This window comes from Phyllostomus discolor, chromosome 14, assembly GCF_004126475.2.
Source record: "Phyllostomus discolor isolate MPI-MPIP mPhyDis1 chromosome 14, mPhyDis1.pri.v3, whole genome shotgun sequence".
Taxonomy (NCBI): domain Eukaryota; kingdom Metazoa; phylum Chordata; class Mammalia; order Chiroptera; family Phyllostomidae; genus Phyllostomus; species Phyllostomus discolor.
This window is the reverse complement of record NC_040916.2, coordinates 28,092,715-28,115,000: the sequence shown is the minus strand read 5'-3', so window position 1 is coordinate 28,115,000 and position 22,286 is coordinate 28,092,715. Positions and strand designations below refer to the sequence as shown.

The 22,286-nt window shown below is 55.6% G+C and overlaps 1 protein-coding gene across 1 annotated transcript; it reads left to right on the top strand.

The window, feature by feature from the left end:
* The first annotated feature begins 8,787 nt into the window (after positions 1-8,787).
* On the top strand, positions 8,788-21,368 carry LOC114489455 (butyrophilin subfamily 3 member A3-like). The gene is made up of 11 exons (XM_036015692.1): positions 8,788-8,945; positions 11,919-12,051; positions 12,266-12,607; positions 14,250-14,531; positions 15,830-16,032; positions 16,185-16,203; positions 16,283-16,309; positions 17,069-17,071; positions 17,517-17,540; positions 17,945-17,971; positions 19,764-21,368. The coding sequence occupies exons 2-11, from the start codon at positions 11,973-11,975 to the stop codon at positions 20,468-20,470; spliced, it is 1,713 nt and encodes a 570-aa protein (XP_035871585.1). The 5' UTR covers positions 8,788-8,945; positions 11,919-11,972; the 3' UTR covers positions 20,471-21,368.
* The last annotated feature ends 918 nt before the right edge of the window (positions 21,369-22,286 follow it).

Genomic DNA, 22,286 nt, shown 5'->3' with positions numbered 1-22,286 from the left:
TGTCCCCTAGCTCAGCTGGTGGAAATGGGGACCCTCAGGCTGAAGAAACTTCTGTGCTTCTCGCTGCCCCACCTGGAGCTGAGGGCCTCCTGGACAGCAAACCTCTCAGCAGGAAAACACTCACTGAAACCGTGCTGAGTGACGGACTTCCCTGACACTCCCTCAGTTCCTACACACAAGCAGAGACAAGGGGCAGGCGGTGAGGTCACGGGCCACCGGCGACGGAGCTGCCCTCGAACAGCAGCAGCTGACACTCACAGGTGACGTACCATGTCCTGGAGTCGTGCCAGAGGTTTCGTGGGAACCTCGCTGACCCTCGCAACAACCCTGGGAGGCAGCCGCGTTTTGAAAGGGTGAAAACTGAGACGGGGCCAAGTTCACTAACACGCAATACCTGCAGACTTCAGTGCACCTGAGAGACATGTGGCCTCTGCCCCTCCCTCTGCCTCTCGTCTGTCCCTCTGCAGCAGCTGAGTGTCCCTGCTGGGCAGGGCCACAGAGCCCTGAGGGTCCCTTCCCAGGGCACCAAGGGTAAAGGTCATGTCATCACCACTGTGATTGTTCACCGTGTGTCCCCTCCACTAGCATATGGTTGTCATGTGTCATTTGTTAAATGCATATGTCAGTAATCACCGTAGCTGGTGTAGCTCAGTGCATTGAGTGCCAACTTGTGAACCAAAGGGTCACAGGTTCAATTCCCAGTCAGGGCATGTGCCTGGGTTGTTGGCCAGGTCTCCAGTAAGGGGGCACAACCCTCAAGGAGAAGCAACCCCACATTGATGTTGTCTCCCTCTCTTTCTCCCTCCCTTCTCCTCTCTGAAAATAAATAAATAAAATCTTTTAAAAAAAATTGTCAGTAATCTTCACTGTTCAATGTGCTTCTAGATTAAGCTCTCAGAGACAACTCACCACAGATTCATGGTTTAGCTCCTTGCAATATTTTCACAAAATCCGAATTGTATTGGTTTTGTGTTGCTGCTGTGATACATACCCACGCATTTCCTGACCTGACACAGCACCCATTTACTACCCCTGGACTCTGTAGGTCAGAGGTCCAGCAGGGCTGTCACTGACCTCAAGTCCAGGAGTCACCGACTGGGTGCTTGCTGAGGACCCAGGGACCAGTGCGTCTTCCTGACTCTGGCTGCTGGCAGAGCTGCGCTTCCCGCAGTGGCGGGACCCAGAGGCCCCTCTTGCTGCTGTCAGAGGAGCTGAGACCCTCCAGGCTGGGCACGTCTGGGGTCGTTCTCACAGGGACAGATGTGGGGGAACAAGTCAGGTGAGAGGAAGGACATGAGGACAGAGTCCCAGTCCTAGAACGATTGCTTTGGGGCCATTGCTGGGGGTAAGTGCAGTGTCCGGTTGAGGCAGTAACAAGGACAAACAACGTTTGTGAGCAAGGGGAGGGTGGTCCTGGTCATTCACAATGTCACAGCCCAGGACAATTGCATGCACCACTGTCATTTCCACAAGGCAGGTGCTACAGTAGGTCATCATGCGCCTAGTGGTGGCAGGTGTGGCATTTCATTTGGTGGCTCTTTTGCACTGTGACTCCTGGAGAAAGTTTCTCTCTGAGCCTCAGGCCCCCCACAGACCATGAGATGTTTGTCTAGGACCCCTCTGCCCTGGCAGGGGGCTTCCTCCTGCCCGAGGGCCCAGTGAGTGGCTGTGTCCTGCTGAGCTGTGGGCATCGAGTTTGAGAAGCACAGTGAGCTCAGTGGGGCCGTGAGCAGGGGAGACGGTGGAACCCCACGGAGTGTGCTCAGGCTACTCCTCAGAGATCTCTAAGGGTCTTTGTCTGTCACATGAATTAGGATTAGACATTTTAGACATGTTTGTCACAGGCCTGGGATCCAAGCCCCTCATTGAGACGATGGGCCATGAGGATGGGGTGTCTGGCTGGAGTGCACCTCCACAGGGTGGTTCCCAGAGCCCTGAGCAGTGTGGGGACCCCTATGGTGAGCTCATGCCCGCCCTGGAGGAGGCTCACACTGAGGACACAGATGGCCTCTACAGGGTCACCATGGCCGTGACCATCAGGGACAGCTCTGGGAGGACCAGCTCTGCTCCATCAACAACACCTGCTGGGCCAGGAGAGGGGCTCTGGGGTCTCCCTTCCAGGTCAGCTCCCTGCCCTCTGGGGGCCCAGCCAGTGAATGCAGGACCCTCAGCAGACAGTTGGGAGCCTGAGTGGGGCTGAGCGAGGGGTGGGGCTGAGAGGGTCCTGGGCCCTGAGGAGCTCAGGCTGCAGCTGAGCTGAGGCCTCTACCCTCCTCACAGGGGGCATCACAGAGTCTCCCCTCCCAGGAGGAGGAGCCTCGTCTCTGAGGGTAAATCTGCTCATTTTCCCTGTTGTGGTTCTGATGCTGCAGCTACGGTTGTGTGTTCAGGACAATCACACACCATGGAGAGAGGTGGGGGCAGGGCCTGTCTGCTCTTGGTGGTGCTGATGCTGAAGCTTCCCCTCCTGCCCGTGGGGTTTTCCAAGGATGGACCTGGGACAGTCAGTATCTATAGACACTCATAAAGTCACTCAACAAACACTTAGCAAGGATCACATATGTTCTAGGCTCAGTTCTAGAAACAGGAGATAAATCAGGGAAGAAAACACATAAACATTCCTACCATCAAGGGGCTCATATTGTACAGAAGCAGAAAGTAACCTATAAAACACTTAACCCATTGAGTAAAATACTTCAACAATTATATCAGGTGGTGATAAGTGCTGTAGAATAATTAATCCGGGGAGAGTGTGTGGAGGCTAGAGGCAAGGGAGCAGTCATGGAACTGGAAAGGTGAGGAGGCTCCTGTGAGAAGGGGCAACAGGGCACATGGGGGTGAGCACCAGGGAGCAGGAGGGGTAGGTGCCAGGGCCTGAGGCAGCAGCACGTCTGGCAGTTTTGAGGAACCCGGGGGGGCAGGTGTGAGTGGAGGGACTGAGTGCAGGGAGAATGGGAGGAGGGGGTGCGGACCTGGAAGGGGCCCAGACCAGACGGGGCAAAGCAGGTCACAGGGAGCCTGTGGTGGAGTCTCAGTGAGACAGGAGCCAGGGCAGGGACTGGAGCAGAGCAGCAAGGTGACCTGGAGGAGGGAGCTGTGTGAGGGCAGACTGCACGGATGTTGGAAGAACATGAGGGAGGTGGTTGCACTAACCAGGCCACAGTGAAGGCCGCTCAGCGGGGAGAGTGACAGTTTTTGGTTTTTATTCACCTGGTCCTTCCCACGGGGACTGCAGGTGCTTCTGCTCTTCTGTCTCCCTGTCAAGTAACAAAACTGAAAGTATTTGTTAATGAGTCTGACATCCTTTGTTCAAAAGAAAACCACCCATGAACTGGGGGGCTGTAGGGCCTCACCCGCAGGGAATCCTCTCCCTGAGGGGTTTGGGGCAAGAACAAGGGGCACAGAGGAGGGAACAGACGTCACTGACTAGGGGGTCGGGGTCTCCTTGTGAGGCAGCAGGTCCCGTGTTCTGGGGGCAGGTGAGTGGCCCGAAGTGCTTCACTGGGAGGTGGAGGGGACAGGGTCCCCCGTGTACGAAGCCAGTTTGGGACGTCTGCAACCAAACAGAGTCCCAGAGACCATCTGTTTGTGATAGAAAAGGGGGCACATCTCAGGACGTGGAGAGAAAGTAGGAGACACTAACTTCAGCCCCTTTGCTAAACTCTCTGCTCACTCAGTGCCCAGGTGTGCTCTCCCTGAGGCCCCGCCCCCTCACTCAGCAGGTGGACATGCAGCCTCAGGGCTCTCCTCTGTGAGCTGCCTGGGGTCTGGGATCACGGGGCCTTCATGGAGGTACCACCCTGTGGGTATGTCCCCCCCAGCTTCCTGGGTCCCCCTGAGCACCCAGGCCTCACCCTGAGACTTCCTGTGCAGCTGACCTGCTCCTGGACCCAGACACCGCCCACCCCGAGCTCCTCCTGTCCCAGGACCAGAGGAGGGTGTGGCGGGGCCCCTGCAGGCAGATCCTGCCCGACAACCCCGAGAGACTCAGCTGCCCGCCATGTGTCTTGGGTGTGCAGGGTTTCTCCTCGGGGAGACACTGCTGGGAGGTGGAGGTAGGAAATGTGATGGTGTGGGCTGTGGGGGTCTGTGCAGACCGTGTGCAGAGGGAGGGGGAGGCCCTGCTGGTCCCTCAGAATGGCTTCTGGACCCTGGGGCTGCTTGGACACCAGTGCCGGGTCCTGTCCTCTCCGGAGAAGATCAACCCCATGAAGGAGTGCCTTTGCCAGGTGGCCGTCTTCCTCGACTACGATCTGGAGACGTCTCCTTCTGTGACAGGAGGGACAGATCACTCATCTACACATGCCCCCATTCACTATTCTCTGGGCCCCTGAGGTCCTTCCTCAGGCTGGGGTCTCATGACAGCCCCCTCTCCCTCTGCCCAGCATTCACGGGGGCCCAGGGGGTCACTGTGCCTGAGGATGGCCTGGTTCTCCATGGAGCAGGGACCCACCACAGCCACCAAGGCCAGCACCCTGGTCTCAGAGCCCAGGAGAGAAGCCCTGGCTGTCTCTGCTCACACAGCACAGCACCCAGAGGACTCGGCCCCTCCCTCTGGGCACACCAGAGAACCTGCCCCACAGGCCCAGGACCCCTCTCCAGTCCCAGCCCATCCCCACCTCAGGCTGTTGCTCTAGCAACTGGTGAGCTTGTCCTCACGGGGCAGGGGCCAGTCTCAGGGGAGCCAGTGCTTGCACGTGGCTCCCAACCAAGGACAATATGGGACAGTGACAAGCTGACTGCCTGCTGCTCTGACATCAGGGTGACCTGTCAGCATGGGACCTGAGGTGACACCAGACATTGTGGACTCGGGTGAGGATAGCAGGATGCACCAGGACCTGAGGTGTGAGGAGCCACCACTGGAGGTCAGAGGTGGAAGAATGGGGACCGAGAGCTGGGAGGGCCCTGGCTGTTGGTGTGGTGGCCTCCACATGACAGCGAGGGGTCCAGCACCAGAAGGTCCATCCCCACTGTCCCCTAGAGTTCCAGGCCTCACAGCAAATCTCCAGGTTCAGACAGATGACAGACAAGGACAGAAGGATAATGGACAAGGACATCCTGGATCTGACCTGGCTCAGGTGTCCCTGCAGTAAATCCTCTGGGTCAGTGAGGATGGCCCCAGGTTTAAGGTCCTGGCTGAGCAGGTGAGTGTGAACCACATTCATTCAAGGTCAGGGTCAGTGGGGAGGCCAGCAGTTTGCAGCTTCTTGCTCTCAGGATGCATTAAAAACTTGAGAATTACTGAGCACCCTGAAGAGGTTTTGCTCATTTCACTTACATCTGATAGTATTTACTATACTGGACTGAAAAAGCTTTGAAGACATATTTACTTATATATGTATTTAAATATAGAGATTAACTGATCACATGCTAATGTAAATAACATGTTTTGTGAAAAATAACTTCTTTGGGAAACAAAATTAATGCTGTGCCATTGTTCAGTTTGTTACGTCTGGCTTAACAGAAGCCTGGATGCTCGTGTCTGTTGATGTGAGAACGTGGAATCCTGCAGAGAGTTTTCATGAGAGTTAATCTGAGGCCGACTGCCATCGTGATGGGGGGAGGACCTGACCGCTCTGGGGAATGGCGGGTGGGCAGCTTCTCTCTGTGTGTGCACTGAGGGGGACGTGAGGGGGCCAGGGAGGAGGGAGGAAGGAGAGAGACCAAGACCCCGAGCTCCTTGGAGGGTGGCCACTCTCCCAGGGGCTGAGGAACAGGTTGACCTCTGCCCCTCAAATGCAGGTTAATCCAGGGGCCCGAGGACAGTGGACAGGGTTTGCTGAAGGTGAAGAAAACCTCTTACTGAAGACGAATTGGCCTGGGGCCTGACTCCCACCCTGACCTGCCCAGTGAGGGGTCTGTGGTCAGATCACCCTGTGAGGTCACTGAGGTCACTGATTTGTTCCACCAACTTCTTCACTTGCAGCACCAGAGTCTTGAGAGTAAAACAGAGGGAGAGGCATCTTAAAATTCAAAGTCCACATAAATAGATAATTCTGGTTTCAATTTCTGCTTAGGGGAATTTACCGTGTGAGAATTCCCTTCTTTCTTATTTTGTCACTGCCCGTCCCTTCTCATTATCACACCCACGTCCAGGGACTGTCCCTGTGTCCTGTCTGTTGCTTCCCTGGAAGCCCTCACCTCCAGCCCTGGTCTTCCTCTGACCCGAGTCAAAGCTCCCCCAGTGAGAGCAGCCTCTTCTCCAGGGGCAGTTTGTGAAACCAGTTGGTGGCAGTGATTTAACTTGCATCCGCCTGAGACGGTTGGTGCTCAGCAGTTGGAGGGAGAGAGGGGCTCACCCCTGCGGTCCATGGAGGGGAGTCTGCCTCCAGGTGACAGATAAGCCCCTTTCTACACAAGTGACAGCACAGCTCAGCCAGGAGGAACCTGGAGCAGCCGCCCAGGGCCACAGGAGCCTTCGTTCCTAACCTCTTCCCCCGCACCCCCCCACCAGCACCCTCTGCTGTGGCTGCAGCGGCCCCGGCCTCTCCGCCTCCCCAGCAGTTACTCTGTCTGCAGGGCCTGAGGCCTGGACAGTTGTTTCCCCCAATAACACGGTCTGACCCCGCAGGGTGTGGTGGAGAGCCCGGGCTCCCACCCCTGCCGCCCTCAGTAAGTAACGGGGGTCCTTCTCCGCCCCTCACCGTGTGCGGTTGAAACACGGAATGAAGGAACTGCGAGGAGAGGCCGTCAGAGGAGATGGCGTCAGCGCGCAGGCAAATCAGCGGAGGCCTTCCCGCAGACACGCAAGTGGAGCTTCCATCGTCTGTGCATTTGGCCAGGACACGGGACTGACCCGCTTCTGTCTCCACGGGAAACGGGAGGGAGACACGTGTCTCGGGGAAGCCCCGTGAGAACGAGGCGGAGACAGGGTGAAGCTTCCAGCAGCCTGGAACCCCTGAACACTGCCGGCACCCCACCCCCACCCCACCCTCCACCGTCGCCTTAACCCGGGCAGAGGCTGAAACCTGCGCACCGGGACCGGAGCTCAGGCCTCCAGCCTCGGGAACGGGGACCGCGAGGTTCTGCTGTTCCAGCCGCCCCGTGGGCGGCACGAGGTGCAGCCAGGCCTGGGGGCCACGGGCCGCTGCTCGGTGTGTTCGCGGGCGTGTGGTTCGTAGGGAGACGTCCTCCCCGATGGGGGAGGGGCGGGGGATGTTAACCAGATACTTGTCCGTCTGCACCGGAAAAGCTCTGTCCTCCGCCTCCGGCCCAGCTAAGGGGCTCTGACAGCATTAGTGTGAAGGGAAACAAGGGCGTTGTTAGGTTTCGGAATGAAGGTAAGTTTTTGAGTGTTGAAGTTCGCTCCCTTGGACAAGCAGAGCAGAGCCCCCCAGGCAGGGGGCGCCCGGTTCCCGCGGACAGACGGTCCTCCCGGAGCAGCGCCACCTGCAGGGCCTGCGCCGCTGGTGGGGGACACGCACACACTGCGCAGTGAGCGACGTTTACGTGAGAAACTCGAGCTGAACTATGAGACCATATACTCTATATAAATGTGAGTGTGCGTCCTCAGTGACAGCATAAAATGCACTTCCTACTGTGTATCACAGTTTAAAAGAAGATTTGAAGTTATATTAAAGAAAGACGTAGGTGCCTGGGGGGACCCCGCAGCAGAAGGACCACAGCACGGTTCCCAGGCGCACGGACTGCAGTGAAGCGCGGCAGCCACCAGGGAGCGGAGGAGCCTCAAGATCCTCGTCTGAAAAGTTAAGAGGAAGAGGGGGTTAGGGGTACGAGGACGTGGGGACAATGATCGGATGAAGGGGGCGCAAGGAGAGGGTGGAGCGATGGAACACGAGTCCTGTGGCTCCGGGCACCGGAATGGAGAGAGCCGTGGAGCTCGCCCCGTCAACCAGGCCAAGGGAAGACCTGCTGAATCAGCTGAGCTCTGCACTGCAGACCCACGGGGAACAGTCCACAGAGTCTCCTGAAATGTTGTTTGTTTTGAAGCGCAGATGCATTAGTGTATGTGGAGGTCCCAGGCTTCTGTATGTCCCAACGTTCCCCAACAGACACAGTCACAGCCTCTCCTGTCCAACCTCAGAGAACACAGACCCTGCAGCAGAGAGAAGTGAGCACACCTGAAACCCAGGTGCAGCTCAGATGAGGGGCAGAGGGTGGATGGACCTTCTCAGCAACGCCCCCATGAACCTTCCCTGGAAAACCTGGAATCTGCCCATCGGCCCCTGACACACCGCCCGTGGGAACCTGAACACGGTGCTGCCTGGGAGTGGATCTGAGACCTGAGTGTCACAGGGGCCAGGACAGGTAGCGTGGGTCTGCCCTCTCTCTGTCACTCCTGCACTGGGCTCTGCTGTCAATGTCATTAGCCAACGACCACAGTGACCCTGTAATCCTGCACCCTCCTCTGCTCCCACACTGCCCTCTGCTGCTCTGTCCTGGTTCCTCTGCTAAACACACTGTGACACAAGTGACATGAAGCAGGTGTGTGCAGTGAGATACTGCTCACACACCCCACACCCAGGACTGATTCACGCAGGTGAGCACACAGAGAGAGACCCAGAGGGAGGGAGTCAGGGCTGGAGCTGGTTTGCACTGTTCCATTCAACACGGGGTCAGAGTTCATGCCAAACCTCCTGCCCAACAAGTGATGAGAGACACAGCTGTGAGCCAATCAGAAAACAACTGTTTTCATAGATGGACTTTGTCCCGTTTCCCTTGCTGAGCACCCTTTCTCCTTCCCCACCCTTTCTTCCGGATAAGAGACTCACCAATAAGAAAGGGCCATCCAGTACCTTTGCTCTGTGATTTCACTTGGAAGAGCAAAGGGGAATTGAGGGGAGCTGGTGAAGGCCAGGGCCCAGGGCCCCTTAGGAGGGAGGCTGAGGAGCTGGAGGAGCCTACAGGGTGTCCCTCACCCAGAGAAGGAGTGTGGTGCTGTGAGCCTGCAGGTGAGGGCACAGGGGGAGCATGGAGCAGGGCAGGTAAGGTCTGCACTGGGACACCTGTGGGAGGGAGACAATGGGAACCAGGGAGCTGGACACCTGCCCATCCCTGGGACCTTCCTGTGGTCAGAGAGGAGCAAGGCCCCTCACAGTCTCTCCTGCTTGTCTCTGGGGAGGTCTTCTAGGAGATTCTAGAAGAGAGATTGACACCAAACCCAGGTTCAGCTGCCTGCCGCTCATAAGCCAATAATGGAGAGACAGGGACTGGTGGGAGGAAAGCAGGTCTATTCAAGGGTCGGCAGCTTGAGAAGGTGGGAATCTCTCCTGAGAACTGGACACAGGTAGGCATTTCTGCAAGGAAAAGGAAGAATGGAACAGAAAGGACTCAGCAAAGACATGGAGAGGAGAGTGGTGAGGGTTCTGCATTGAAGGGACAATGAGCCAGCAACACAGTCCGCTCAGGTCACTGATGGGAGGTCAGCAAATCCTGGGCTGAAGGTCTGAAGGCCAGAATGAGCTTCTTTCGAAGTCAGTGTCTAGAACTGTACAGCCAACAGGCTGTTCATCTGAGTCCCAGATAAGTGAGCAGGCCGTCCTTTATGGAAATCATGTTAAAATGGTGGGGTGTGTTATAAGGTGTGTGTCTTAAAGATTTATATATACAAATGTTTATTACGGAGTTATTTGTAACATAGAAACAGCTGAGCCCACCACACACACATCAGCTGGAAAACGGACCGACACCGCCCTGTCTGAGCGCAGAGGGGACTCCCGTCCCTGTGTCTGCGGACCCTGCCGACCGCCTCTTTGGGGGTTTGTCTGTTCGGGTCGTCTGCCCACTTTTTAAACCAAAGTGTCTGGGTTTTTTAGTGCTAAGCTGTCTGAGTTCTTTATAAGTTTGGAGTATTAGTGCTTTACTGGACACATCATTGGCAAGTATCTTCTTCCATTCAGTAGGCTGTCTTTGTTTTGTTGGTATGTCCTTTGCTGTGCAAAACCATTTAGTCTGATGTGGTCCCATTTGTCCATTTTTCGTTTGCTGCTCTTGCCTGAGGAAACACACCCACATTACTGGGTGGTGTCGGAGACTTTGTTGCTTATGATTTTTTTACTTTCATGGTTTCAGGTTTTACACTTAAATCCTTAGTCCATTTTGTTTTTATTCTTGTATAGGTATAAGAAAACGATCCACTTACATTCTTTTGCAGTTTTCCAACATATTTAAGGGACTGTCTATTTTTAAGAGTGGGGTAGCCGTTGCATATTCCTGCCTCCTTTGTCATAAGTTAACCGATGGCGAGTGAGGCCCATTCCCGGGCTCTGTCTGTCCCACTGAACTGCGTGTCTGCTCCGGTGCCTGCACTTTGATGTCGGGGAGCACGGTGCCTCCACTTCTGTTCTTTCTCAAGATTTCCTGGGTATTCTGGGTGTTTTGGGATCCCTGTGGATTTTAGGATTAATTGTACTTCTGAGAAGGAGGCCCTTGGTTTTTGTTGTTTATTTAACAAGGATTGCCTTGAATCTGTGTACTGCTTTAGGCAGTGAGGACATTTTACCACTGCTACTCCTCCAACCCGGGAGCACAGTGGGTGGCCCACTAGTTTGTATCCTCTTTGGTCTTTTTCTCCCTGACTGACCGTTGTCAGGTGACAGTGTTCACCCTCTGTGGTTAAATTCGTTCTTAGGTATTTATGCTTTCTCATGAAATTGTAAAAGGGATTTTAACATTTTTCTTTTTTGATTACTAATTATTGCTGTTAGAAATGCCACCAGATTCTGATTTTGTATTCTGCAGTATTATTGAATTCACTCAGTACTTGTCATAGTCTTTAAAAAAATTTGGTGGGGTCCTCAGGCTTTTCTGTATATTGTTTCATGTCATCTGCAAATAGTGAGAGTTTTACTTTCTCCTTTATGGTTTCTATGCCTTTTGTTTCTTTGTCTTGACTGATTGGTGTGGCTAGTACGTTCAATACTGCATTGAACAGAAGTGGTGAGAGTGGGCATCCTTTTCTCATTCCTGATCTTAGAGGAAAAGCTTTCAGCTTTTCACCATTCGGTGTTATGTTGGTTGCTGGATTAGGAATCATGTTTAAATACAGAGATCTCATTTATAATTGTAACACATTGAACCCAATATGGGCATTCAAATTGTATCTACATTTTGCTATTGTTGACTTTACTATGACCAAGAGCTTTAAATATAAACCTTTGTGTTCATGCCTGATTTTCTTTCTTTGAGAGCTATTCTTGCCACTGGAATTTATGGGTCAAAGGATAAAATATTTTTAAGGCATTTGGTACATATACGTGGCTAAAGTACACCTAAAATATTCACTTTCCTATGAAGCAAAGCATAAGATTACTATTATAAATTATTTATACTTTATCCTTTTACTTTTTTGTATTTCAAAGTTGTCTATAATGAGGAATAAAAAACAATCAATAACCACGCAAATAAGTAGAAATACATTCCTCACTCTGAAAACTTTTAAAATTTAAAACATTCCGATAATTTTCAAAGTACAGGGTGCAAAGGACTCGCCTTCTGCTCTGGGTGGAATGGGAGCCCCTGGGAGGGGCTGACCAGGAGGGAGGGGAGGGGTCAGGACGTCCTGGCTGCTGTGCGGAGCACGGCCTGCAGGGGGCAGCAGTGGGATGGGGACTCAGAGCAGAGGGTCCTGCCTTTCTCAGAGGGTGATGCTGGGGGCTGACACCTGGCTGTTGCAGGGAAGTGTGGACCAGTGGAGGGCATTTGAGTACGTTCGCACAGAGGATTGCAGGACTCCTTGATGGTGAGGGTTCAGGTACATACATTTACCGTTCCATGTTTCATGGGTGATTTCCGTGTTGAAATCCAGGGTGAAGAGACTCCCAAGGAGACATTTGCAGAGGAGGCTCTCAGGTCAGCAGCCATTGCGCTTGCACCGCCCCCCCCCCCCACCCCCGTCCCACCCTCGGTCTGCCCTGGGGAGGCCGCGTCTCCATGAGGAATTCTCCGGCTTCTCCCAGGTCGTCACTGCTACCCAGCCCCTGCTGGTGTCTCTCTCTGCACAGCAGGGAACGATGGTGAGGCGCCTGGTCCCCCGTCTGCCTGCCCTCCCTGTCTGCCTCGCCGTGGTACAGCTGCTCAGCCCCTGCTCAGGTAGGACCTGCTCTGCGTTTGTGCATCCGAAGCCTTTCCCTTGGGGCCCAGTCAGAACCCTGGACTCCCCACACCCCTGGGAGGCCCGTCCAGACACTCCTGTGCTAGGACTGAGTTCCTGTCTAGGTGTCTCTCTCCTCGCCCTCCCTCTTGGGTCGCCCCCTGGCCCTCTGGCCCAGCTCCCTCTGATGGAGCCCCTCCTTCTGCTGACCAGCTCAGTTTGCTGTGGTTGGACCCCCCGAGCCCATCCTGGCCACCGAAGGTGAAGACGCTGAGCTGCCCTGTCACCTGTCCCCGGAGATGAGCGCTGAGACCATGGAGCTGATATGGATGCGATCCAGCCCCAGGCAGGTGGTGCACACGTACGCACACGGGCAGGAGTACATGCCGGCAGCAGAGTATCGAGGGAGAACCTCGATTTCAAGAGAGGACATCACTGTGGGGAAGGCTGCTCTCCGGATTCGGGATGTCAGAGCCTCTGACAGTGGAACCTACCTGTGTTATTTCCAACATGGAGATTTCTTTGCAACAGCCCAGGTGGAGCTGAAGGTTGCAGGTGAGCCTCAGGTTTCATCTGTGCTTGTTTCCTGTGGGGTCAGGTGCAGAGGCTCCAGGCCTACCTGAGAGCTCTCCCTGCTCCTCACCAGCACCTGCCCCCCTGCCTCCCTCCCTGCTTCTCTCAGGCCTGTGATAGACCCAGGTCGTCCCACAGGAAGGGCTCCTCCTGCGTCCAGTGAAGAGTCCCTCACGCCGCCCACCAGGTCTCAGCAGGGAAGTGGAGGCCGGGGACAGGAAGGAGGAGGACACCTCCCCACAGTAGGTGGCACACAAGTGTTTGGGTTCAGTGTGTCCCAGACAGTGGCCGTAGGTCCCCCAGGTGCCTGCTGCTGTGGGTCCAGGGGGCTGAGCTGCAGGGACCACAACTGTGGTGCCCACATTCTCCAACCAAAGGCCCCGGGACACACGTGCAGTTGAACAGGGTGTGTCCATCCCTGGAGCAGTGAGGGGGGACACACAGGGGAGGAAACCGAGGTGTCTCAGAGAGGGGGTGTCAGGGAGGACTCGGTGTGACCTCTGCGCTGTCAGGGGACTTGGGAGGATGTGGAAGCAGGGCTCTGCTCTGGGCTGGGTGCTGTCAGGAAGGTGCAGGGTGTCATGGGTCACTCCCAGCCAGGACAGGGAAGAGTGGTCACTGCTGAGGTCTGCACACTGTTCCTGCTTCCTCTGTGCTCAGACCGACTGCTGAGTGGTCCTGACCTTGTCCTGACCTGTCCCAGTGACAAGGTGACCTTGTCTGAGGTGCTGCTCCATGAAAGTGCTCGTGTCCGGGTGTCAGGGCTGCACTTCACCTTCTCAGGACACAGCCCCGCCCTGGGCTTCTGCCTGGTGGGTCCCTGGGGAGCCCAGCAGGGGATGGACTGTGGGGGGTCCTGGCTTTGTCCCTGCAGGGCCTCTTGAGCCAGACACTGTCCCTCCCTGTAGATCACAGGTCCTTTGAAGAGAGTCCTCCCCACAGGACTCTGTCCTCTCAGGTCTGTAAGAGACTCCCTCCCTGCTCCCCTTGTGTTTAGGGATTCAGTGTCAGTAGGAAAAACCTCACAGTTCCTGGCCTGGGTCAGCGCTCCTCTGTGGAGAAGTGTTCCCCGTTCCACAGTCACGTGATACAAACTTCCCACAGTGGAGGCTGACACCTGCAGCATTAATTAGAGCAAGAGTTTCCCATGGGCACACGCATATAGCACACACCTGGGGCGGCAGCAAGACGAGGTGCAGATCCTTCCCCCACGCGGCAGGCAGGGCAGAGGCTGACACAGGACAGGCAGGAAGGATGGGGCACTGGGGTGGGACCTGCTTCAACTAACAGGGAATTTACATGCTTGCCTAGGGTGGGGTGAGGGGCTGTTCCAGGAACCAGCATGTCAGGGCCATGGGGGAGGGGAGGGTCCAGCAGTCTCTAAGGGGATTTAGGGGAAACAATGTCACTTCCAGCCCAGATCCCCCTGGATCAAGCACAAGGGTCCAGCCATGGTCAGGCAGTGGTCACACCGTGGGTCAGTCTCTCCTGCACAGCACACTCTGGGAGCAGTTCCTGTGAATCCCTGCTGGGCTCATCCAGGGTGGGTGTGCCCCTCCCTGCTGTGGAGACCCCCACCAGTGCACAGGGCTCCCCAGGATTCAGATTCACTGTTCCTCCCCAGCGCTGGGCTCTGACCCCCACGTTGACATGAAGGGCTACGAGGCTGGAGGGATCCGTGTGGAGTGCACGTCTGCCGGCTGGTACCCGCAGCCCCAGATCCAGTGGAGAGACGCCAGGGGACACAGCTTGTCTGCTGAGGTGGCCACAGCGGCTGCAGACCCCCGGGGCCTTTATGCAGCCTCAGCCTCTGTGATCCTGGAGGACAGCTCTGGGGAGGGGGTCTCCTGTGTCATCAGAAACCCCCTGCTGGGCCAGGAAAGGTCAGCCAGGCTTTCCATCCCAGGTGAGTGCCCTGCCCACTGCCCTGGGCTCCTGGGTGGCTCCTGGGGGAAGGTGTGGTTGTCTGCTGCTGACCTGGGTCTCTTCAGGGAACAGAAGGGACAGAGCAGGGACCTGCTGCTCCTTCCCCATGAAGCTGTTTGTGTCACAGACACCTTCTGAGCACTTCCTGCGGCCACACCCGGTGCCAGGGGATGGGAACTGGGGACAAAGGGTCAAGGTCAGCAAAGTTATGAGAAAAGGGGGAAAATATGTACAAAGCAAATCTTAGAAAAAGGGCTGATCTCCTCAAAATCCAAAAGTACCAAGTAGAGCAATGAGCAAAGAACAGGAAGTATCAGTTCACAGAACAGGAAATGACTCAGGAAAAGGTGTCTGATCTCCCTGATTAGGGAGGTGATTCCCACCTGTGAGACTGGCAAGAAAGGAAAAACGAGGTGATGGTGACACATTCTGATGGTGGAATTTTGGGGAGACAGTGACTCTGAGAGGTCTGTGTCAATAAGCACAACTGCCCCTGGGGACACCAGAGCCACCTTGTCCAGACTAGTTATTCAGTTGTACAAGACCCCACTTCTGGGACTTTTACCTGGCAGATAAGCTCACATTTGTGTGTAGTGACTCATATAAAAGGTTATTTCCTTTATCATTAATTATAATAACTAAGAGTCAGAGACGGTGCAAGTGCCCCCGAGGGGCCGTGTGTGCAGGGGGCGCTGCCCTGTGAGAGCAGACACAGACCTGCTCCCTGTGCTGAGGCGGGAAGGCCGCCCAGACCCGGGGGAGCAGAGGGAACCACCTGTGGACCCGCTGGTAAACAGTGCTGTTGTCAGTGTAAACAGGATAAATTAAAAGTATATCTATGTTTTTAAAATTTAATAAAAGTTTCATGGCACTCACTATGTGTCAGGCACTGTGTAAGCATTAATTTAATCCTCTTACTGAACAGGACAGCAGGAACAGGTGGTTAAGTCATTAGTTCAAGGTCACAGAGCTAGTCAGGCAGAAGATCCTGAATTTGAACCCAGGTCCTCCAGCCCCAAGGTTCACATTTTTAATCACTACATAAACTGACTCAGAAGAAGCTAATAAAGGGCAGAGGGAGGAGCAGTGGAGAGAGTCCAATGACTTTGTATATGTTCTTTTATATTCGAAATATTCCCTTGTCAGAGGCAGTTACTGCAAGACAACGGTTTTACATGCCAGTGAAAGTTCTGGGCACTTCGGGGAGAGAACGATTGTTTCAGTCCCCAGATACTTTCAGACCCAAGGTGGCCATCAGCTGAGGCTCACCCTTCCCAGGCCCCTTCTTCCGGAACGCGCAGCCCTGGATGGTGGCCCTGAGCCTGACCCTGCCGGCTCTGCTGGGGCTCCTGGCGGGGGCGGGGTACTTCCTGTGGCGACAGCAGAAGAAGATCCAGGCCCTGTCCAAGGAGAAGGAGAGGGAGCGAGAGGAGAAAGAAGCAGCTCAGGCGGAGAAAGAAGCAGCTCGGGCGGAGAAAGAAGCAGCTCAGGCCAAGGAGCAGTGGGAGCGAGGCGCCAAAGGTGAGGCCCCGCTGCAGGTGGACGCCACCTCCCGGCCCCACCCCGCACCCACCACAAAGGTCCCCTATTCGATCCCCTTTAAAGGACTTTCTTTTCCTGCTTATTTCCAGAGAAGCTGCAGGACGAACTCAGTAAGTGACGATCCCCGGCCCACGCATCCTGGGGTCTCTGCATTACCCATGTCACTGACCCCAAGTTTGTTCCCTGCAGGGTGGACAAACATCCCGTACCTACCAAGTGAGTGACCCGGATTGGCCTCTCAGCCTCTCTGCTCGGATATTTCAGCCCTTTCCCTCCCCCCTAACTCCCAGGGGAAGGATGAGGACGCTGATGGGGGACCAGGCAGGGGTCTGTCTCAGGGGGGAAGGGGCTGCCGTCTCTCTCCACCAGGGGGCGCTCGCGTGGGAAACCCCAGGGAACCCCAGAAAGGAGAGTGGGTGGGTCAGGGGATTCAGTGTGAGAGTCCTTCCCACCCTGATTGTTTCACAAACTCTGTAGCCCACTGACACAAAAGGCAGAAGGAGCGAAAAGTGTCTTAAAAACAGGAGTGGCCGTGTCAGTTGTCACAGACTTACCGTCGCTGCTGAAAGAGTAGTATCTGAAATTTTCCCATTAGGTTATTCCATTGTTTCCAGAGTAGGCGGGAAATAATGCAGATTGAGGGGAATGAATCCCAGCACACAGGTACACACGTGTGTACACAGGGCAGCGTATGTGCAAACACACCCAGGTCCTGGAGAACGTGGTCATCATTTATATGACAGGGTCGTGGTCCAGGTCCCCCAGGGACTATCTGACCACAGATAGTCCCAAACCCTGAACACACGAGGTTTTTCCTTTTCACGTAAAGAAAGGATTCTCGTTGGCACAGCAGCATCACAGTATCACTGTCCTTGCACTTCAGGGTCATTAGTAGGTAAAATACGGGTGACTGAACACCAGCGCTGTGACCCTGGGACCGTCCATGTGTCACAGAGACGCTCCTCAATGATAAAGGGGGTGAGGATGCCCAGGGTGGACGTGCTGGACACGGGGGGATTCAGGAAGGGGCAGGTCTAAGCAATAGCAGGGGATCTCCTCACACTGCTTAGAGTGATGTGCAATTTAAAACTTCTGAATTGCTTGTTTCTGCAATTTTCCAATTTTTATTTTCTGGCTATGGATGATAGAAGGCAAACAAACTTTAGAACAAACTGTATAAGCGGTGCCTCCTGCACAGACATGGACAGGACAGCTGTGCGGTGACCCTGGGACAGCCCGTGCAGGGCGTCTGGGGGTCCTGAGCTGCAGCTGATGGAAAGAGGAGGGGTAGCCGGGGAGGGAACAGGCAGAGGGGGAGGTGGGGATGGTAGGGGCACACAGGGAGATAACAGGGGAAGCACAAGGGAGAGAAAGGAACCAACTCAGAAATGACACTTCAGGTGACTGTCTGTCTCCATTGCAGGTGAGCAGTCTCAGGTCTATGCAGGTGAGTGAGGCTGAGGCTCTCTGGTTTCCCGGCTCCTGTGTGGGAAGCACGTGCAGCCTTTCCTGCTGGGGGAGGGGCCATCCCATCCAGCTCAGAGGCTCATTCTCTGTGTCTGCACCACCCCCTCCTGTCTGGTCACTCAGAGAGGACCTTCCAGACCCAGTGTCCCCTCACCCTGCTGACACCCACGCCCACACCCGGCACAGCCTGGTCATGTCCCCATGGCCCCAGCGTGATGGAGGGGAGCCCAGCACTGGGAGAGGGTGCAGCCTGGTCCACAGAGCTGCAGATGAGGGGAGTGGACGTTGGAGGGGACTGAAGAGAGGAGGGAGAAGAGGCTCAGTGAGGACAGTGGGGGGGACAGAGAGAATGACCTTTCCTTGTCTGTGTCTCCTTCCTTCCAGAGTTGAAGGCAGCAGTCTTCCAGCCTGGTGAGTGGGTCCCTCTGTGTCCCCAGGACAACCCCCAAGGGCCCCTGCTCCCTCTTTCCTCTCCAACTGTTGACTGGGACAGTTCTGGTGGGTGACCTGAGGTCATTGTCTCAAAGGTGTGTCCACCTGCTGCCCGGAGCCCCGGGACCAGGGACAGCAGGTGCCCTGGGGCCCACAGGTCTCTGTGGGAGGAAGAGGCAGGAGGGTGGGGCTGGAGGGAGGGGCTTCAGGGAGAGGAAGGGGGGACCTGACCAGGCTCCTCCCATCTTGCCCCCGTGTGTCCCTGAGTTCTGCCGTGTTCCACAGTCACTGCTGCTCTGTGAGGGCTGGGACAAGGACCGAGTGAGGTGGTGACTGTGTGTTGTCAGAGCACCCACAGGAGACAGACGGCCTGTTTGAAGGGGGTGTTTGTCTGATGGTAATGACCACAGTGAGGAGAAGGTGTCATAAGACCTAAAAACGATGCAGACAACTCCTCAGACTGTAACAACTGTGCTGTAGGGTGACTCACTCCCAGGGGTGCAGGGTCGGAGAGGACAGAGGACCCCACAACCTGCACAGATTATTCCCTGACAACACACCCCTCACAGCACTTTCTCACACTGTGACTCGGGCACTGATGACTGACAGGAACAGGGACAGAGAATGGGGCAGCACCAGCCACACCTCCTGGTGGTCCTGTGACAGGTGACCCTTTATAATCCACACGGTCCCCAGTGTGGAGTTGACCTCGGTGCCCCTGTCACTCTGGTTGTTACTGACAAAAGTGCTCATGGCCGTGTTTAAGGGACACGGATGACCGTCACCTGGAGGCTTTGGTGTGCTGGCTGAGGACAGTGAGGTGGGTCAAAAGTCACAGCAGGAAGAGGTGAAAGAGATCCCTGACACAGAGATGGGGTTGGGTGTGTTCACAGTGACAGGTGGGGTGACAGGGAAACCAACAAGGACGACTGGGCCCCAGGGCTCCCAGCAGTGGGAGCTGTGACCCCCCTGGGCCGAGGGCAGAGGGACAGGGAGGACTCCCTGGGGCCTGGAGGAGGCAGCCGGGGCTCAGGTGGGGGCTCCTGGGGGAGGTGCTGCGGTGCAGCATGTCCCTGGGGGACGTGGGGGTCAGTGCTGTGCCCCCTCTCCTCCCTCCTTCCCGTGTCCAGCCTGTGCCTCCCCTTGGCCAAACCCCACAGTAACCAGAGCCCAGGGGCCCAGGGGTGCTGTCCATGGAGGACTGACTCCTGGGCCAGAGAGGGTGGGACAGGTGGGGAGGGACCCCAGAGCACATGGAGCCCAGCCTGGCCCTGAGCACAGGAGGGACATTGTGTCTGTTGTCACACCAGGCACTTCCTCTGTGCCCAGCCTGGGGCTCAGTATACCACCCATTTGTCTTATTCCTCCCCAGAGATCAGTGTTTTACCTCCACTTCACAGACAGGAAATTGAACTTGAGATGTTCCGTAGCTGGTGTCTGTGGGAAGAGAGACTGTGCAGGAAGGGACGTCCCCCAGCTCAGGGGGCAGGGCCAGGGCTGACGTTTAATCCATGTGACTGTGCAGCACAGGTGGGCTCGGACATTCTGGGGCAGAAGCAGGAAAATGGTAGATCCCAGCCCTCCTCACCCTCCCCTTCCTCACCAATCACAAGACCTCTGCATTTCCCTGGCACGGCCAAGGGTCTCATCCAGGGTAGGCTGGGGACCCCAGACTGTGCACTTGGCCTCCTGCCCAGACTCAGGCCTGGAAGGCTGAGGCTCTGAAGTCCAGGAGCCACAGCTGACCCCACGCCCTCTGACCCCCCTGCAGCGGATGTGTTTCTGGATCCAGACACGGCGCACCCCGCCCTCCTGGTTTCTGAGGACAGGAGGAGCCTGCAGTGGGCAGACACATGGGAGGACCTGCCAGAAAACCCCGAGAGATTTGACTGGGAGTCCTGTGTGCTGGGCTGTGAGAGATTTACGTCTGGGAGACACTTCTGGGAGGTGGACTTGGGGGACAGAAAAGATTGGTTTGTTGGGGTGTGCAGGGAGAGTGTGAGCAGAAAAAGTGGTGGTGAAATAACCCCCGAGAATGGATTCTGGACAGTGAGACTGGCCTTTCCAAATGACTACGTGGATTTCACGAACCCGGATAGCATGCTGACCGATGTGAACCCTTATGAGAGGGTGGGGGTTTTCCTGGACTACGAGCTGGGCAAGGTCTCCTTCTACAATGCCCTCGACGGGTCTCCCATCTTCACCTTCCCACACACCTGCTTCTCTGGGCCTCTGAGGCCTGTTTTTGGGATTTGGACAATGGAGCCCACTCCCTTGACCATTTGCCCAGCAGAGGAAGGAGTGAGGAGATCCCTTGTGCCTGACCCATGGCCTGACCCTTCCCTGGAGACCCCAGTGTCCCCGGGCTCAGCTGGTGGGAATGGGGACCCTCAGGATGAAGAAACGTCTCTGCTTCTCGCTGCCCCGCCTGGAGCTGAGGGCCTCCTGGACACAAACCTCTCAGCAAGAAAACACTAAAAACACTGAGTGACGGACTTCACTGACATTCACTCAGTTTTTTCACACGAGAGACAAGGAGACCAGGGTGCAGACAGTGAGTTGACTTTCCAAAGGTGAGTCAGGGCCTTTGAACAACCAGAGCTGACACCTATAGGTAACTTCGCATGTACTAGTGCTGTGCTACCTGCTTCACGTGAATCTGACTCATTCTCAAAAACCCTGTGAGGCAGCCTCATTATGAAAGTGTAGAAACTGAGGCAGGGGCAGTTCACTGAGGTACATAATTCACTCAGATTTTAGTGCTGAATGATGTCCATCCTGTGCCCCTCCCTCTCCCTCTCGTCTGTCCCTTTGCAGCTGATTGTCCAGTTGGGCAGGGTCATGGGCAGCCCCGAGGGTCCCTCCCAGGGCACCAAGGGTAAAGGTCACTGCAGGTGACTGTGAAGGCCACACCCACTTGGACCCTTCAAGGTCAACTGTCAGAGCCAAGGTCCACCCTTCACTGACGGGCTCTGCAGGACACCGTGGTCCAGAGGGTAAACTCACAGTGACCCCATCACACAGGCTGAGAAGGGACCAGCGGCCACTTTCTGAACCAGCCTGTGACCTGTGGGCACAGAGCAGACCCACCCTCCCACCTCCCACCTGAAGGTCCTCTGTGAGCAGGAGGGTGGGGGGAGAGGCAAACAGACGTCAGTGGAAGTTTCATCACACGGTGGGACCCACGTCCAGGACAGGGACGCCCACCGCTGACCACCCACTGAGGTTCCTGAGGTCCCTGTCACCTGGGGGTCCTGGGGAAAGGCCACTCTTCCTCCTCATCATCATCGTCACTGTGACTGTTCACCGTGTGTCCCCTCCCCCCAAATGTGGGTGTCGTGTCACATGTGTTAAATAAATGTGTCAATAATCATCACCCTTTGACAGAACTCTTTCTAGATCTAACTCCGTGGTTAATTCACCAGGTTCACAGTTTACCTCCTGGGCACATTTTCCCCAATCCTTATTGGATTAACTTTCTATTTTTGCTGTAATAGTATAAATTTTAGGACCTAATACAACACAAATCTGTTATCTCACAAATCTCTGGGTCAGAATCCAGCACGGCTCTCGCCAGACTGTTTTTAAGGTGTCTGCAGGCTGCTATTTCCCTTGTTTGTTTGTTTCTTGTTGTTTTCAGGGTGACCCAGGGACGAGTCTGCATTGCTGACTCTGGCTGCTGGCAGAGCTGAGTTCTCTGCAGTGACGGGACCCGGGTGGCCCCTCTTGCTCTTGTCAGAAGAGCTGAGACCCTCCAGGCTGGGAATGTCTAGGGTCGTTCTGGCAGGGACAGACGTGAGGGAACAGTCAGGTGAAGGGAGCAATGTGGGGACAGGGTCCCAGGGGTGGAGTCACTGCTGGTGGGGCCCTTGCTCGTGAGCTACCTGCAGTGTCCAGTGGAGACAGTGCCGAGGACGAACGACCTTTGTGAGCAGGGGAGGGTGGCCCCGCTGCTTCACAACGTCACAGCCCAGGACAGCGCCATCCACCTCTATCATTTCCAACCAGCCACGTCCTGAGATGAGGCCACTCTGTGCCTGATGGTGGCAGGTCCATTGTTTCTCTTTGGTGACATTTTCACAGTGTGACCCTTGGGGATCGTTTCTCTCTGCACTTTGCACCCTCCAAAAGACCAGCAGATGTTTCTCTAGGGTCCCCTCTACCTTGGCAGGGGGCTTCCTCCTGCCCGAGGGCCCAGTGAGGGGGTGTGTCCTGCTGAGCTGTGGGCATTGGGTCTTGAGAAGCACAGTGAGCTCAGTGGGGCCGTGAGCAGGGGAGAAGGTGGAACCTCATG

Bases quoted from the DNA above. Each gene is read 5' to 3' on its own strand.
- LOC114489455 (XM_036015692.1), top strand. From the start codon at position 11,973: ATGGTGAGGCGCCTGGTCCCCCGTCTGCCTGCCCTCCCTGTCTGCCTC. The intron at 14,532-15,829 runs GTGAGTGCCCTG...CACCCTTCCCAG, and splicing joins AGCCAGGCTTTCCATCCCAG to GCCCCTTCTTCCGGAACGCG. The intron at 17,972-19,763 runs GTGAGTGGGTCC...ACCCCCCTGCAG, and splicing joins GGCAGCAGTCTTCCAGCCTG to CGGATGTGTTTCTGGATCCA.